The sequence below is a fragment of the Cottoperca gobio genome, chromosome 18 (assembly GCF_900634415.1).
Source record: "Cottoperca gobio chromosome 18, fCotGob3.1, whole genome shotgun sequence".
Classification (NCBI taxonomy): domain Eukaryota; kingdom Metazoa; phylum Chordata; class Actinopteri; order Perciformes; family Bovichtidae; genus Cottoperca; species Cottoperca gobio.
In genome coordinates this window covers 11,959,253-11,975,320 of record NC_041372.1, presented here as the reverse complement: position 1 = coordinate 11,975,320, position 16,068 = coordinate 11,959,253, and the positions used below count along the sequence as shown (strand labels likewise).

The window sequence follows — 16,068 nt, the reverse complement described above, 5'->3', positions numbered from 1 at the left end:
CCAAGGTGGCCCGGTGACCTAATTCAGTTGAGATAGTTAGTTCAGAGCTGGACTGTCGCGGGGCTTTTTTTTTTTGTGTGTTTGTTGCGGCAGAGTTACAGATTATCACACATGCAGGTCTGAGAGTAGAGTGGACACAGAGACACACGGAGGGGGGAGAATTTGGTGCAGCAGGGAGAGACCAGACCAGACGCACACCCATCAACCCCAGAAACAGAACTGCTCCACAGATCAAAATGCACCCAGGCCATTCTATCTGTGTGCCTCTCCCCAGCTCTCAACAGTGTGCATAATGTCCTTTCTGGATGAAACTCAATTTTTTTTAAAAAGGACCAGACGAAGCTTTTCTTTCCAGAATTAAATACAGAAATGCATTTGGTCAAGCAAACCCTGTCATTTACATTTGTTTTTAGATTGCACCCATTTTGAGAGGCTGGAGAGAGAAAGGAGCACCAACCCGCACTTACCCTGACCAAAGAAAGCAAAGCTGGGCCAGCATCTACACCTGTGTCCCCCCCCTTGGGTCCCCCAGTCAAATGGGTCTGGTGGTCATTTTACACAAGAGAAACAGATAGTGGAGAAGAACAACGTAAACAAGAAGGGGAAATGTCCAAACCCTTTGCTTTCTTTTACCACAGTAGTCAGCCAAACATTCTTTATTATAATAATGATTATAGTTTACATATTCTCAATAAAAAGCATGCCGATTTTTGATTTTTTTTTTTTTGTTGTCTTTTCCTAGAAAAAAAAAAAAAAAAAAAAGCAAAATTAAAATACTTCTCTAAAAAATACGGTCTCAAACATGGCAAACAAGACATTTCGCAAACCACATAATTCTACAAAGGATGCAACTGGTATGTGTTTGTATATACAACACTGAAAGATTACACTGTGAGATGCAAAAAGTCACTTAACCACTAAAAACCACAGGGGGAGGGGGAAACAGCGAGGCAGTAAGGTGATTTCAGAGGGTATGTCTGTGTGTGCATCAGACCGCTGTCAAATAGTAGTTGCAAAAAAAAAGTAATTGTTTTAAGCGACTGTAGGACCAAATGGGCGGGGGTTTGCCACTCGGTCAAGCTTTTGTTATCCAGATGCAGCAAACCCCCACCCACCAGATCCAATAACCGGTTTAAAACAGGCACTTTTTTTTTTTTGCAATGCCGATCTGAAGCAGGTCTGGGTTTTTTTGTGTGTGGAAAAAATAGGATAGTTGGGGCAACTGGAAGACACTTCTCCACCTCTCACTTCATTGGTGCTATCACTGTCGATCCTGCTTAAAAACCAGCGGCTAATTATGAACCTGTGAGGCTCAGAATGTGGCTTTTTTAAAAACCCCTACGATTATGGAAGAAATGTTGTACGGGAGCGCAAGTCCACGAGAAAAGCTTCACTGCTCGTAGCCGTCTGAATACTAAAGCTCCCGATGAAATGATTAAAAAGCACTTAAAAAATGGGAGATCCCTCCACTTAATGCACTTCACTCAAAGCTTATAGGCACATAATTGAGCTTGTCACATATCATGACTCCTAATAGTGAAGATGCTTTGTAAACAGCTCGTTCAGTAGTCACGCATCAGCTTGCTTTTTTTTACAATTCATTACACCCCTGGACTTGTACCACATGTAAAACTACACTAAAACCAACAAAACATACACGTAAGAAAAGGAAAGAAATAAAAAGGACATGAAGGAGGACTTAATATGGAATATCTACATGAGTCCCGTCGTCCCTTATCTGCCGACCCACGAGGAGCGGGAACTAAACTGCTGGGTGAAAAAAGTGTGGAATAGAATAGACTCTACGCTGAAATTTATTGTGAGAGGTAGGCAGCTGTAGGTAGAGAGCGAACGAGAGGTGAGGCAGTGTCTTCCAGTGTTGTAGTTAAGAGTATAGGTGGGGGGAAAAGGGGTCAAGGAGAGATCCAAACATACATTACAGTACGTATTATGTGTGCTTTACTCGTTTAGTTTTTTCTGCAAGGCGCAGTCTAAGCTGCTGCGTTTGTGCGCTGCAAGGTCAGGAGCCCGCACGTAACCTCTCTCTTTCACACTACATCCACGTCACATTCAAGACAAACACCCCTCCCCCCCCCAAAACACGTCAACCTTGGTTCTATTGGACACAATGCAATGCAACCAGTACACAATATGTGTTTATCTGACATCCCATCTGATTACATTACAAATTATATAAACTCTCCAACATAAGGCAAAAAAGGTTTCAATTAGCTGCCCTAACTGATCATCTAGGCCTCAGGAGGATGGCTGATAAAGTGTCTTTTATCGTAGATTTGGCCATAGAAAATCATAACTGGGTGCGGAAAATAAAGGCTATGAAACGACCGACTGGGTCAGTCTAATACTGCACAAGTGTGAGACTGGCACGATAAACAAGTAAAACTGAGACGCACAAAGAATGCCCATACAACAGATGAGAGCCTCGCTTTCATGGCTGCACTGTGTGTATGCAAACAGGACCAAGGTAGCTGACCAAGTCCCTCGTTAAAGCAGGTTAATAAACCAAGGAGCCCCCAGTTCAAACCCCGCCCCCCCACACTTAGATCCCCCAGGACTCACACATACACACTCACATACAGCTGCTGTAAGGTGGGTCAAGTTTGGGGGTGGAAGAGGAGATGGCGGGGTGGGGTTCAGGGCAAAGAGGGAGGGGTGGGGGCAGAGAGTTGTGTGCGACTATCGGAAGGGGGGCTCAGGCGTGTGAAGGGAGAGTTCGGGGCGGCGGAGGATGGCCTCCTTGCGCGTGGGCGGCGGCAACGGCGGCTCATACACCCTTGGCGCAGCCATGGCGGCTGCCATTGCCGCAGCGGAGGGCCTGAGGGCCTCCAGCGCAGCGACTGACTGGGCGGACATCGCGGGAGGACAGTGGGGACTCCCGGCACTCCCTGCATGCCAGGGATGCCTGCCCACTGCGTTCGGTGGTGGGGTAGGCATACTGGAACTGGGGGTACTGCTGCAGCTGCTGGTAGTACTCCCGCATAGTACCTAAGAGAGGGAGGAGGGGGGGATAAAGAGGGATGGTTTAAGGTAGGGAGAGCAGGGTTTAGGTGGGAAGAGGGACAGGATGGGCGACACAGTGGGAGTAACAAGAGAGTAATAAAGCGAAAAGGCGTGGAAAATACAACAATATTCAAGAATGTGCCTACAAGACCATGAAGGCACGACTAAAGACAAGCAGATTCCTAGAGGTAAGGTTGAAAGGTATACTAGTAGTGACAAACTCCACTCTCTAGGAATGTTTCAGTGGGGAAGAGGTTTTAAGATCATGTCCTACCTGGCCATGGGGGTCCTCTGCAGCCTCTGCTGCCTCTTCTGCCGCTCGGCCAGCTGGCGTAGGGAGAAGGGGTCGGCGCGGCTTGGCTCTCTGGTAAATGAAACGGCTTCATCACTGGGTCTGGTAGCAGAGGTACTGACCTCCGCAGCGGACTGCGGTCCCTCTCTCCAGACTTTGCAGCAGCGGCTGCTGCTGCTGCAGCAGCCACTGACTGCTGGTCAGCCATAACCTGCTGGCCCTGGGCAAAGTAATGTGCCTGTCTGGCTGCCTCAAAGATGGCTGTCGGGTCCGCTCCTCCCATGGCGCTTATGTGAGCGTAGGCTGCGCGGCGGGCACCATAAATTGCCGGAGATACAGCGTAGGCAAGGGTTGACCCCAGCCGCTGATGACATGTTCTAATCCATGAGCAGCAGTCAGATAGACGTGCGAGTTGGGCCATATTCTGGGTGTAAACTTGAGGTGAGTAAGCAGCCGCAGCGGCAGCCACAGCAGCAGCCGAAGGAGATGCAGTCATCTGCCGTAGATGTTGGGGGTCATCGAGCTGTACATTGGTGGCTCCTGATTGAAGAGCTGCCTGATTGGCCACCGTTCCATAAAGCTGACTGGCAACATTGGCACCATACACCTGGCTGGCAAGGGCACCATAAACAGCTGGATTCACTGGGTTTCCATCAGTGCGTGTGCCTGTGGTGATCCCAGTAAGAGCCGCATAGTGGGGTCAAAGGTGGAGGTGTTGTAGACTGAATTGTGCACGCTTTGTTGGACCTGTAGTGGCAGGCCGGCGGCTGCAGCAGCAGCAGCAGCCAGGACGGCCGCCTGACTCTGGTATTGCTCCAGAGAAGGCTTCCCCACAGGACATTCTCCAGCATAGTGGCCCTGCTTTCCACAGTTAACACAGGGGGATCTTTCCTGTTGGTGCCTGCTTGCTGGGCTGGACCTTGGACAGCTCCACAGACAGGGGGCGGCCCTTAAACGAGGTGCCATGCAGGGCCTCGATGGCCTGGAGTGCGTCTTCCTTGTTTTCCATATGGACAAAGGCATAGCCTGCGGAAGAGGAATGCCTGGCTGTCATTGAGCGCAGGGACAACAGTTAGGATCAAAGTGGCATTGCCACGGGCACTTACTTATTACTTCTACGAAAAAGTATGAATTACGGCAAAGGAAACCAACTTGTCCATCTTTACAACAAGGACGCGGGAGTTTCTTGTTTTGCACACTTGTGCTGGTGTATCATAGCATATCACAAGGTCAGACCTACAATAGAACTCTAAATCTCTCAGCAACTCAAGATTTACAATAAACTACATATGGATTATAGCTGCCCTAAGGCATGACTTCACTCATACACTAGCTGCACAACTTTACAAACATCAAGCACAACTTGAGAGAGATGTAACTGGGACAATTTAAAACTATTGAAATGTTACAAGGGTCTTCGCTCACCTTTGACTTTATCACACTCGAGAACTTTTCCAAATGTCTGGAACAGCTGCTGGAGGTCCTCCGTGGTGCACATCCCACTCAGATTACCCACAAACACTTTGGTGGAGTGCAACGGTCGTCCCCCTCGACTCCTCCACCACCAAATTGCGTCCACGAAACTCCCGTCCATTGAGCTCCCGGATGGCTCGCTCGGCGGAACCCTCGCCCTGCAGGTGGACGAAGGCAAACTGTCGCAACACACTGCAGCTGACCACTTGGCCGTAGGGTTCGAAGATGGCCGACAGCTCCTCCTGGGTGGTGTCCAACGCCAGGTTGCCCACGAAGAGCTTCACTGTGTTGCTCTTGTCCATGGCGCTGCAGAGGAACAGAGGACAGATGTACTTGACTGTGGTTAGAGATAAGAGAGGGGATTAACTAACGCAGTACAATGGGCGAGCACAAAGCCACACCTTTGGCTCTACGGTCTGACGAAGAGAGGGAAGTACTGGAGTGCAATTATGCGAATACAGGGCTGGACTGCTGCACAGGGGGACATAGCTGACACAGCCTTTTAGTTTCTTTTTCAGGCTTAAACACATCTGTGAGGGAGGGCGTGCTGCTGACTTTGATAAAAAACAAACAAGACTTGCAACATTGTGACTTGAAACTTATGCTTATTATTCAGAGACGAGGCAAATAAAACACTAAAGATGCGGAGATTAAGCACACAATAATTAACTTTTGCCACAATTTAATTGGAGGAAACTTTATGCATGTGCACTGAACCTAAGTGCATGAATGAGCAGGCAGATTAATATTCAAACGTCGCTCATTAAAAACCACACAGACCTCACATTTGCGTGTGAGCTGGCCAGACAAAAACTCAAGATTATGTAAAACAGAGCAGGAACCAAAGGAAAGACATTGTGTCCGTGATTAACAGCTAAATATCTTTAATATTTGTCTCGGAGCGAAGGCAGGAGGATCTCATTAAAGATCTCACTTTAGAAGGCTGTAATTACCCATACAGCTAGGAGACACTAATCCACAGGAGACATAGTGATGATCTCTCAAAGACCTTTTTGTGTTCCTACAGGTTTGGACGACACCTTTGTCCCCTCCTCTTGAACCTTTATGGCTGGTTGTAAATAAAAAAAAAGACAAAAGAGGAACATGACACCAAGGAAGGACATTTCTATTTTTGGTTTGGTCTCCAGTCAGCTGCTCCTGCCCCATAGAAAATGTGTTAAAAGGTGTCTCTGTACTGTACACCTCTGTTACATATGGCTGCTGCATTACACACTGGGTTCATGTGAAGCATAACAAGGGGAGGAAGCTGGTTTTCTGATGACGCAGCACGACGCTGAGTCAACACATTTGCACAGATAGGGTGAATTAAAAAGCGAAAAAACAAAAAACAAATGGCGAAAAGACCCAAGTTAAGTTGGTTAAACACGTCAATGTATTGTCCATGTAGGCATTGTGAATGGCGACACGGGATGCTTGTCTGTCGCGTGTCCAAAGCAAACAAAAACCATAAAGGCGGAAAAAAATTAAAATGCATAGAGAAAATAATATGAACTATTATTTTAATGTGAAACACTCGGTAATAATACACGCAGAACACCTGGTACATCTGGCTCTCACTGTGAGATCGGAACAGCGAGCACATTTTTCCGCACAGGAATGGATACAGTGTAACACCGAGAGATATCCGTGCGACAACACGGTCTAATACTCTTTGTATCTTAAACACAGCCGTGAAAACACTCGAGCTTAAAGACCAATCGGATTTAATAAACTCCCATGCGGCTCAGATGAGAATAATACTGCAGAAAAATGCGATTAAATAAAAGGATCTACCATCTTACCTAGGCGGTGGTGTATTTCAAAATGGTAGCGTCTGCTTCCGTTTGCATGTCGGGCATTCTGCTGGAGAGGCTGCAGAGGGGGAGGGCTGCTGCTGCACCCAGAGGATGCTGAATCCTCACAAATATGACTCAAGTACACACAGTACACACACACAAAGCCAAGTATATAAGCCTGTTTAATTTATCAAAAGCAACTGGAAGAATATAAAGGCGGCCTCAAAGCCACAGGGTACAGCTCCAAAGGGAGTGCGAGTTCAATTAAAGAGCTCATTATGTGCCATGAAACAAATGACACGTTTTGCTTAACCACAGAGGACAGATCAAGAGCAAAAATGACTGCTAATGCAGGCTTTGTATGACACACAGATTCTAAATGCATCAGCATTGGCAAACACATTACTTTGGTCTCTGAGAAATTAGCACATTTCCACAGTTTTCTGCCATTTTATAGCCTAAATAGTTAATAATCCACACATGAATCGATCATATGAACAAACATTGATGGCAGCCCTACATCCAAGCTGCGTTCACAGACACAAAGTGAAAAGGACACCACCGACTGAACATTTGGAGGAAAATTCAATAAGCCTATTCATGCATCACCAGGACAAGACAGATGCTCAATTTGCAAAATCAATGCAAAACTTGCTACACACTCTCATATGGCCAATACAGTGCACACACACACACACACACTGTCCCAATATTGATGTCTTCATCAAGAGGATATCAACAAGTGCCAGCAGGTAGATGTTTTTTTTTACATTATTATATTATACTTCACTCATAATGTACAATTTGCGTGACAAGAGAAGACAATGGAGGATCAGAAGCAGAACTTTCTCAGTGTCCTGTATGAATCTCAAGTTGGCTGCGGAAAAGAACGATGAAGTAACTGTACCCTCAAACTCCATGTTGAAAAAAAAAAAACAGCTGAACACACAATTCTCCCGAGCTCTTTCGAATCTCTCTTACACAAGTCACTCACACCACCTTATGGATTTAAAATGAACACACTAATGCAGTGGCACAGATTCCCAAACCATATTCTTTGAAAAGTGCCAAAAGACACTCCTTTCATGTAATGTTTCAAGATCCACAGCTGAACATGGAACCTGGAATTGTTGATGTTTATAAACCTTACTTTAAGCTATTTATTTGGACCTTTCTGTTGCCTTTTTGGCCCTTTTGTTTCTCAATCCCACTCGGCGTCACAACTGATTTAGGTTGAGACGTATTCTGTGCAGTCGGACGGCTTTGTGACACTTTTTAAACCAAATCATTACTACTCCTGTTCCATAATTAACTTAGACATTTTAATGCCACACTGAAGCGCAGGCAGTACATCAAGTTAGACAGTGATGAGACAGTTGTGTCAGAGGTGACTTTCACAAACTCCCAAGTGGTTTTAATCTGCTTTTAAAATCCTCAGAGGACACTAAGTGCGACCGCAACACGATTTGATTTTATTACAAAGAAAGAAGGAAAAGAAAATAAAGCCATTTTTCTTTGGTCGTGCAGCTGTGAGGAAAGGATTCCTCAGAGCTCTTTGTTTCCCCTCGCTTCAGCTTTGACCCTTTGTCGTCAAATGTCCTCTGCATTTCTCTCCAATGTTCCCGTTCTGTTCAAAGCGTCCAACACAGGTGAAGATGTGGCCGCCGTTTGTGTGTCCGCGCTTCAGAGGTGTGCTGCCGGGATCTCTGCGTTGGCCTTGCTTCGACCTATGCCAGCTATTGGCCTGTCTCTCTCCTCCCACAGCGTGACCCCGTCACAGGCACAGATCTGTTTGGGATTTTGGAAAAGACCTGCTGATCGGGCGATGATCCCACAGGCCAGTCTGCAGAGGAGCGGAAGAGAGACGGAGAAAATCAGCTTCAATTTCTTATCCCACCTCACAGCTTATTGTGCCGCTGCTGCTGACCCACCTTTCCCCAGAGTTCCCAGTCTGTTTGGAGAGAGGGTGAGCGCCTCGACCCAGGTCGTCCTCCCCGGCGTCCACCACCAGCGATCGGCCAATCACATCCCACACCTGCAGCGTGGGCACCAAGGTAGCAATGAAGAAGAAAACAAAAAGATGTCATCGGGTGTTGTTTTGGAAATTAGATGATGATACAAGACATCTTCGCTTTCTAAAGCTCAAAATGCTGTAGCTACATGCCTTTCATCCAGTGCCAAATATGTGTGTGTGTGTGTGTGTGTGTGTTACCTTTAGCTGACTGTCCTCTTGTCTGAATGAGGCTCTGCCATCTGGTGCAGCAACAATATTTCCCAGATCACCTACATGCTGCACGACAATGACACACACAGAGAATAAATAACGCAGGGAGTACGCAGCATGAAAGCCTTGAACACACACTTTGTAGGAATGTTTGCACCTGAAGCAGAACTGCTCAAAAAGGCTACCGTGGGACAGATCGGGCAATCTGAGAGGAGGATCACACCTTACGTTTGGCTTAATGATTATATGAGAAGTTATTTTTATGGAGTTCTAAAAGGAAGAAATATGACTGTACCCTTTCAGAGTCCCCTGGACCGCCGTGTTGTTGACCCAAGGGGTTATAGTGCTCTCCACAACTGTACAACAAAAACAAAGAAATTGAAGTCAACACACTGACGTCTATGGTAGTGCCTCATAAAGACCCACTTCCCAACTGGGCCTTTAACCAGACCAGCCGGTCCATCTGCGTCCTGCTCTTGCCTGATGCAGCTCAGCGGTCCTACCTGAGGCAGTCCAATGTGAGGTCCCCCAGGGCGTGGACATGGAGGCCGTGGGGTCCCGGCTCCAGCCCATCAATGGTCCCATCGATCAAGCAACGCTGCTCAGACAGCTGCAGGAAACGCACCACCCCCTGGATCTTCCCAACACCAGCCAGCATGGCCACTGCTGAACCCAGGTCTGTCAGACAAACACAGACATCATAAACAATTGTACATGACCATGCATTTGAAATGCTGCCGTACTCCCGTGCTGTGGTTTCTCACCTCGCTCTGATCCTCCCATGCCTTTCAGCACGGCCCTGCGTCCGGTGCTCTCTATCAGAGCCTGCACCTCCGCACTGGTCAGAGTGGAATCCACCAACACCTCCTCCTTACCGACGTCGACACTGACGGACTTCACTCCTGCGAACACATCAACAGCCATGAAATATAATATAAATTGTGCAAAATGACATAGTTCTTTATAGAAAAAGACGGTGCATGTTACTTATTGATGATAAGAACTTTGTAATAAAATGTGCTATATAAAGAACATGCAGTTGAATGCATGAAGAAAAGCCAACAGCCATAAACAAATGAGAGATAACAGCTGGCTGACAGTATCTGCTGTGTTATGGTCCTCAGCCTGTCAACTACATGACATTAGAGAAGCTGCACTGTCAGTTACAGGTGACTCCGAGGACGTGAACACAACATTAAGACTCTGACAGTCCTGGTCATGCTTTACATTACCTGGTTCACCCTCCAGAGCAGCTCGGACTTTAACTGCACAGCTCTCACATGTCATCTGCACGGCGAACTCCAGCTGTGGAGGGAAACATAGACGTGAAACACCTGTAGCTAAAAACACGTGTGGATAATATCACATCTGTAACTGATACTCTGACACTGGACTTGCTCGTCATGTCAGATGACGCAACAGCAGATGACTAAGGCATGTTTTTGTTTTGAAATTATTATTGGCGATACAAATATATCGTGCTAAATATGAATTTAAAACATGAACAAGAATCGCTGTCAAACCTTGGTTGGCCCCACAGAGTCCATGTTGGTACCACACGCCGCCGCCTGGGCGATGCAAACTGAATTAAATAGCAAACTTCCTATTTTTCTAGAAACGGAAACGAACCGGCTGTAACTGCCAACGGGCGCCGCCATCTTGGTGAGGTCACAGTGACGTTCCCGCACGTTACCCGCCGCCACGTGCCAACTACCTGCAACCGCAACTGCAATAATCAATTTAGTCTTTTTTTTTAGATTAATGTCTTTCTCGTGTGTTTCCCCACGGCTTCATTACTTGAAATCGTAATTAAATAAAAAAATTAAAAAGTATAAATTAAAATTGTACTGAAATAAAAACATCAAATAAAAGTAATGCGACTCATTCAGCAGAAATTCACCTCCTGTCAGTGTTATATTATATGTTTTATATGTTATTGTACTCAAATACAATGTATAGTAAATGTACTTCCTAACTATGGTAATAATATAGTCGTATGTAAATGTGTTGCCGTACAAGGAAAACCAAATATATAGTAATAACAATAATAATACAAATAATAATTCTAATAATAAATAATATTAATAAATCAGTTAGGTACAGGAACTAAGAGAAATATTAAATGTATAAATAATCATGATGTTTTAAAAGGTTTCAATGAACATAAAAGGTCATTTATTCAACTTTTTTTTATTTAACTTAATTTTTTTAAACGCTCTAAACTTTAGATGTGTGGTTTTCACCAGGTGAATGACATAATTTATGCTTTTATTTTTTAAATCAATATAGCAGTCAATTCTTCATATCTCTGAACGCTGATTTTCATACCACAGTAAAATCAAAAACTGTCTTCACATTGCGAAAACACATTCAAGTAAGAACATGTTAACCAGTCATGTAAAGTATAGGCTTATATGATATAAATATATATACGATGAGACAAACTGCAAGGACAAACAGCATGTGATGGGTCAGAGGAGGAGGTGTTATCTGGACACAGAAGATCGAAGTGTATGGATAAACCACCGTGAAGGTTGTAAGCAGTTACAGTGATTGCTTCCCCGCAGTATGTGGTGACCTCCAATTCAATTTCATAATGTGTATAGATTATCGTTACAAAGTTGATCTGCAGATTAAAGCTCCGCATTCGGAATCGGAGAGACCACCACTAAGCTGATGACCATTGAGCGTGTGCATGTGTTGTCTATACATCCCTATCATATCTCTTTTCATCGTCTTTGAAAGCGGAGATAAGCCACAGAGGTGGCAGCAGATGACCGTGATGTGTGGGAAAGAAATCTGGGTCGCACGTTTTTAAAATGCAAACCTCCTCCAACTTAATTTGGGATGATGAGTTTTTAGAGAGTGACACATATTCGCCACCGTGCACGTGCGCTCGTCCGCAGTGGGTGTTGATGCAGAAACGTGTCCGTCATCACGCCAAGACGGCGTCAAGAGGCCGATGTTTTACACAGAAGAAAAGCCGAGTGGCAGCTCACTTAGAACACAGCTTCTTCTGTATGTGGCGGCTCATTGGCTTTGACCTTTGACCCCGTGCTCAGTAATATGACCACAGGCTTTAAGAGGGCTGAGCCAGTGTGCACCAGGCTCAAAACACTGATTCATGTGTGTGCGTCGAGCACTCTTTTTCTCTCTGTCTCACACACACACTCTCACACACACACACACACACACACATCGTCCGCACCGCAGAAGTTAATTTATTCGGTACATGGGAAACTGTCGAAAAACCTTTGCCCTTATGTTGATCCTCGGCCACTGAGCTCGCCGTTCAAAGGAGTGGAGGGAGAGCTGCGGTGACACCTGAGCCCAGGGGAGGGGGATTTCACGAACACACACACACACACATGTACGTACAGAAACACACACACACACACGAGAGATACCACAGAGCTGGAAAGCAGAGTGAAACCTAATCGCTACACGAACATTGTCCGCTGCAGATTCAGAGGGAGGAAGGAAAGGAGGGAAAAAGAGAAGAAAGTAGGGATGGAGGGAGCAGAAAGAGGAAGAAGAGGTATGAGGAAGCAAAAGAAAGAAGTGTGTGTGTGTGTGTCTCGGAGGGCAGTGTGCAGCAGTGCTGACAGGAAGTGTTGACAGCCCTGTTTGGAACAGTAGAGGTTTTATCTGTACTAAATGAGACGCTATCCTCCTCCCCCTCCACCCCATTAGCACTGACCCGGGGTCTGTTCTATTTTTTTTTTTCTTATTAAAAACTTCAAGAAGGTGAAGCAGCTCTTGTTTCAGCGACCGATGCAAGGAAGCAAAGCAAGCACAACTTTATTTTTAGAGCGGGGAAAGATGCAATGTCCTTGGACTGGAATGCATACATTGTGTTTGAAACAAAAAGGACAGAGTTGATCAAATATTCATGAGAAAGGGAAAGTTTTCTGTCAGATGCTTCAAGGCAATGTTAATGTTGGCAGAGATGTATGCAAGGAACTCCTACAGGTATGAAGGATCTGCATGTGCATGTCCTCGTCTGGTGGGTGGGGCTTAGGACGGAGAGGGGAAAGAGGAGAGCTTTTTGGGCTTTTGTCCAGAAAGCTGCTAAGCCCAGCTTTAAAGAGGTTCATATTGGACACACTGGTCACAGAAATAGGCCACGTTGTGCTTTGTGGACTTTGTGATCAATTATAAAACTTGAGATTGAAAATTCATTCAGGAGCGACAGTTCAAAATTGCCAGGTTCATTTCCAAATGTCCAATTTCCAGTAGGTCCAGTAGTGGTACTAAGAGGACCCTATGGTGCCGTTGCGTTGGTGAATTACTATGTCCAAAGTCATGAACTTTGACCCTCATCCAACATAGATAAGAGGTCCTAAAAGTGTGCTGAGGAGGATCATGTTAAACGATCAAAAGCTCCAGAATAGCTACTAAAGCCAATGCAAATGTGTTCTTTATTGTTAAAAGACATTTTTAATGAACTGTTTTCCTCCTGCTGTCCTAACTCATGTATATACTGTTGTCGTTGACAGATTTGCAAGCAGAGTTTTGCACGACAACTGTAATTTACATTACAATATAAACCGATCTTCTTCAGGGTTAACCTACAACACATGCATCATTTAGAGGACTTCATTTACAGTTACAATCAGGGTTGTGTCGTGCAGATTGATGAGCTTTGTGAATAAACGTGGCTCAATAGTTTCTCCAACACTCAAACAACAACAGAAGAAGTGAATCACATATCTCTACCTTGAAATAAAGTGTTGTTGTTTTGCTTGTGCAGCTTTAAGTTTATCCAACAGGCTTTGAAGAGGTTATATAAGCCTTAATTAGTCAAAAAGTAGCAGTAAGATATAATAAAATAAAAGATTCTTTGCCTGTTAGATTGCAGAAGGTAATAAAATTCAGTGTTATAAATAGTTATAAATACATAATGTGATGTGCAGCGTTCCTCACGAACATCGCATGGCTGATCCCAAAGGGAATCAAACCATTTACCCTGGCCGTGCTTTACCGGCGACGCCGTCCACAACCTCATGACGCTGAATTATTCAGCTCCGGAGAGGCGAGGCGGGGGCGGTGGGGCCTGTTAGTGGTGCGAGGGACCCCGCAGAGGTCACAGTAATGTCACAGCCCAGCCAGAGCGCTCCCCATGTCTGCTGATTGCACCCTGACAACTCGAATGGAAGATGAAGCCAAGCGTGTCCGGGGGACGGCATCTAGCAGCGGAGGCCCCCCCGCCTTCTGCGGGCGCACGGGGAGCCAGGGGGGGGGGCGGCTGTCTTTAAACAAATTGACAAGAAAACCAAATCCTTTCCATTTCTAGAAACATCTCTTCCTGCATTGCAATTAAAGCAATCCCATGCCATGAACATAACAGGAGAGGAAGCAAAGGAGTCCAATCTATATACATATATTGTCCATTCAGCACAGCAGTGTCATGCATTATTGCTGACCCACAAACAAGCTAAAAGCAATGAATTATAATGCCACTGGGGTGTTTAACAAGCCGTGGAAAAACTCTACAGCTCATCACAGAGCGGATCAATAGAAGGAAGAGACGGCATTGGCTAATCAAAGTGTCCTGTTCCTCCCTGGAATAATATGGAGGACGCAGTGTGCTGCAGTGTGCCTACCAAACACAATACCTCATTTAATCATTACAGCCCAGAGTCCAGATCATTACTCAAACAATATGTCTGTCAAGGATCCATAGCTTCGTTGGAAAAACCTCCAGCAATTAAAGAGGGAAACATCAGAACGTAGGATTTAATAGGAGTAAAAAGCCAGAAAGCACAATAAGGTCACCAGCCATAAATTGTCTTTTAAGTAGGCTACCAGTGACTCATTAAAAGTCTCTACTGGAACTGTGTAAGAAAACTATGTTAATAAAACGACCATGAAGTACAATAAATTATCTTAAAACTCGCTATTGAGTCGCAGTAACTCACTTTAGGAACGATGTGCAGGACGGCAAACAAAAGGGGTCGAATGTTTCAGCTGGACTGCAGCAGCTTTGGCCGAGATGTCATTAAACTGTCAAGAAATGAAAAAAGAAGAGCCTATTAGCCTCTTTATTTGATAGTGTGCAGGATACGGATGACTGGCGATGAGGGGGAAGAGATATAGGGAATGATATGCAAAACAAAGATCTTGAGCCCAGCTTTTATCAGGGAAGCTGTGCTAGTGTCTTAAACCCTTAAGCCACCAGGACACCCCTGCAAGAGACCATTAAAGGAGTACTCGAACAAATTAGCATTGGCATTTCCATAAAGTTGAAAGACTCACAAGAAACATATTTTTAAAAAGAATATTGAATATTTAGCTGGAGAGGCGGAGACATCCTGACGTTTTGTCCCTAACGTCGGTCATGCTGCAAAAAACACTGATTCCTACATTTCCCATAATGCAACAAAAAAGCATTTTTCAAGGGTCATCAAGGGTTATTTTCTCAACCTTCATAAATATTATCTTTTGTGACCTGAAGGAGCTTTATAAAAGTTGAACTTCCAAGAAAAGTCACAAAGCCCTCTAGTGGCCGTAGGAGTTAAGACGCTTGTCAGGAAGTCAGCTGACGTTTTGTAGTCACAGAGGGACGAGGTCGGAGTAGTTGGATGGGGGACTTCACAAAACAGATTTACTTTTTAACAGTGATTTGTAAAAATGTCCAGAATCAGAAAAAGGTTTACGTGTGTTGTCTGGAGGGCAGTTACACACCGATTTGAAAGGATGTGTTGGGTTTCACAGGCTGACTAGTACTCCCAATGATAAGCAAATTGATCTTCATCATCTTTTGTTAGAGGATAACAATCCAGATACAATTCTTTGGGACCCTTCACCACTTCTTTCAGCTACTCTCTCCAGGCGTAGCTAATTACTTGCGGTAATGGATAGGTGCCACACAAGGATTTAGCATAGGTTAGCTAGCTCATGTGATCGCACGAGGATTCATGGGAAACTGTTGTGTAAATTAATATACTGTATATATATTATTTTCACAAATAGGCCGATCTATCTTGTAATCTGTTGGATTCATGTTACTGTTATGTGTATTTACAGACTCAAAACTGAGGACCCCCTACGGGTCACAGACCCCATGTTGAAGACCCATGTGATAGACAATGCAAAGTTGGGGCATGGTAATAGCTTGTGAGTAGGGTTAGAGGTAAATGCCTCCATAACAATCAGTATCCTTAATAATGACAATAACATGCTCTGAGAATAATGCATGAGTGGGGGGTGGGGGGGGGGGGGGGCATTCCTAGCTTTGCCCGGGGCCCACTAATCACTAA

The 16,068-nt window shown here is 45.1% G+C and overlaps 2 protein-coding genes and 1 pseudogene across 2 annotated transcripts in view; 1 reads left to right on the top strand and 2 right to left on the bottom strand.

Moving 5' to 3' along the window:
* gal3st3 (galactose-3-O-sulfotransferase 3) overlaps window positions 1-16,068 on the top strand; it is a 56,081-nt gene that overhangs the window by 15,500 nt on the left and 24,513 nt on the right. The gene's annotated exons all lie outside the window — the stretch shown is intronic.
* LOC115023476 (RNA-binding protein 4-like) lies at window positions 2,631-6,727 on the bottom strand (annotated as a pseudogene).
* Window positions 6,747-10,486, bottom strand: LOC115023480 (copper chaperone for superoxide dismutase-like). Its single transcript, XM_029454486.1, has 8 exons — window positions 10,330-10,486; window positions 10,039-10,111; window positions 9,571-9,708; window positions 9,310-9,484; window positions 9,102-9,162; window positions 8,795-8,872; window positions 8,514-8,617; window positions 6,747-8,425 (listed from the first exon to the last, which is right to left on the bottom strand). The coding sequence occupies exons 1-8, from the start codon at window positions 10,462-10,464 to the stop codon at window positions 8,266-8,268; spliced, it is 924 nt and encodes a 307-aa protein (XP_029310346.1). The 5' UTR covers window positions 10,465-10,486; the 3' UTR covers window positions 6,747-8,265.

What these genes read in the sequence shown, in the direction of transcription:
- LOC115023480 (XM_029454486.1), bottom strand. Translation starts at nt 10,464, where the DNA reads ATGGCGGCGCCCGTTGGCAGTTACAGCCGGTTCGTTTCCGTTTCTAGA. An exon ending in TGCTCTGGAGGGTGAACCAG is followed by an intron (nt 9,709 to 10,038) that starts GTAATGTAAAGC and finishes ATGTGTTCGCAG; the next exon opens with GAGTGAAGTCCGTCAGTGTC. An exon ending in ACTGGGAACTCTGGGGAAAG is followed by an intron (nt 8,426 to 8,513) that starts GTGGGTCAGCAG and finishes GCTCCTCTGCAG; the next exon opens with ACTGGCCTGTGGGATCATCG.